At 38.6% G+C, this 1,641-nt stretch overlaps 1 protein-coding gene across 1 annotated transcript in view; it reads right to left on the minus strand.

Annotated features, from left to right (window-relative positions):
* Window positions 1-1,090, minus strand: part of LOC107585287 (forkhead box protein I1c-like) — a 3,039-nt gene extending 1,949 nt beyond the window's left edge. Inside the window, exon 1 of the mRNA XM_016272233.1 lies at window positions 379-1,090. Coding sequence (XP_016127719.1) covers window positions 379-970 — 592 coding nt within the window. The 5' untranslated portion in view covers window positions 971-1,090. The remainder of the gene's footprint in view (window positions 1-378) is intronic.
* Between the last annotated feature and the right edge of the window lie 551 nt (window positions 1,091-1,641).

Here is a 1,641-nt window from a genome sequence, read left to right on the forward strand (position 1 = left end):
CAAAATATATATATATATATATATATATATATATATATATATATATATATATATATATATATATATATAATGTTATATTTAACATTATATATTCCAAATTTTATAACATTATTTTAATAAAATTAAATAAAAATACAGTGACAAACTACGTAAACATTTCTATTTTTTCTTCAAAAATCTTACAATCTTTTTTTCTTTTACAATTTTACAATCACTGGACAGGTGGGACTTTTAATTAAAAATAACTAGAAGTTAAAGTCATTTGTGATCTCAAGTCATTTATTTATGAACTGTATTTTCTAAAATATCTTAATAGATGTGTACAAAAATGAGCGGCAAGTCATTGACCCTATGCAAAGGTGCACGAGCATCACTCACCTGGGTCGTCTTCGTCCCGCGGCACTTTTTTAAAGCAGTCATTCAGGGAAAGGTTGTGCCTGATGGAGTTCTGCCATCCCGCTTTACTCTTCTTATAAAACGGGAAATTATCCGCCACATATTGATATATCTGGCTCAAAGTTAACTTCTTCTCGTGCGCGTTCTGTATTGCCATGGCTATCAGAGCTGAGTAAGAGTAAGGCGGGCGCACGAGCTTTAACAGTTCCTCTTGGCTCGCAATGGAGAGCCAGCCCAGGTCCGGACCGGCGAACCCGGAGGAGTTGGTTAGATATTGCCTCTGAGAGCTGTAAGCCGGAGAGATGAATGAGGGGCTGTTGTTGCCATGTATGTAAGACGAAGACGAGTTGACACTGGGTCCATTGAGCCACAGGTATGGGTTTGGGGTCGCGTAGTCCCCCAGGCCGTAGCCCGCAGGCCTCTGCGCCGCAGGTAGACTCTGTTGGTGGTAAACACTGAAGTTGTCACAATACACGGCCATATCCGGTGTCTCGTGCGCGCTTTTTGGCAGTTGCTGGAGAGGGTTGACAGCAGCGGTACTATTGTTATGGATCTGCGCGTCGATGGTGTTCATATCTCCAGTGCCTATAAGGCAAATGTTTGTCTCTGGAGCCCACGCTCTCACAGTAACGCACAATACACTCTCTGACTAATCAGGTTAAAAGCAACAAGAGTCTGCTTTTTGTGAGAGAAGTTTGGTCATATATACACCCAAGTGGGGCAAATACGGTGTCTAATCTGGTATTCTTGTCTCCTTCAGCCAATAGTTCACAAGCTCCTCGAAGTAGGCGTGGCCTATAGACTGGGATTGCAGGGAGATGATTAAAGCCATTCATAAACAGCGGGCTTGTTAAATTGAAGAACACCGAATGCAGGCTAATGTAGTAGGAATTCACAAAATAGTTACCTATCCATGTATTCGAAAATAATTCTGGAGAGTAAAAACGGTTGTTTGTTTTATATTGTGACCAGAAAGTTTTAAAGCCTTTCCCTGAGTCTGTTCCGTCTTCCTGAAATCTCAGTTGATTAGAAAAACCATCATCATAAAAACATCAAAAAATATATAATAATGCATGCTATTTACAGCCACTAAAATTTTTTAATGATCTTTAGGCTACAGAAATAGATACGAACAAATAAAATAAAAAATGTTAATGACCATCACCGAGTTTAATTAGATGCAGGTATATTTCCGAAACGGTTATTTATATTTAATTGTATGCATAATTATTAATAAGTTGTTAC

Source organism: Sinocyclocheilus grahami, unplaced genomic scaffold, assembly GCF_001515645.1.
Source record: "Sinocyclocheilus grahami isolate Dianchi unplaced genomic scaffold, SAMN03320097.WGS_v1.1 scaffold68.1, whole genome shotgun sequence".
Taxonomy (NCBI): Eukaryota; Metazoa; Chordata; class Actinopteri; order Cypriniformes; family Cyprinidae; genus Sinocyclocheilus; species Sinocyclocheilus grahami.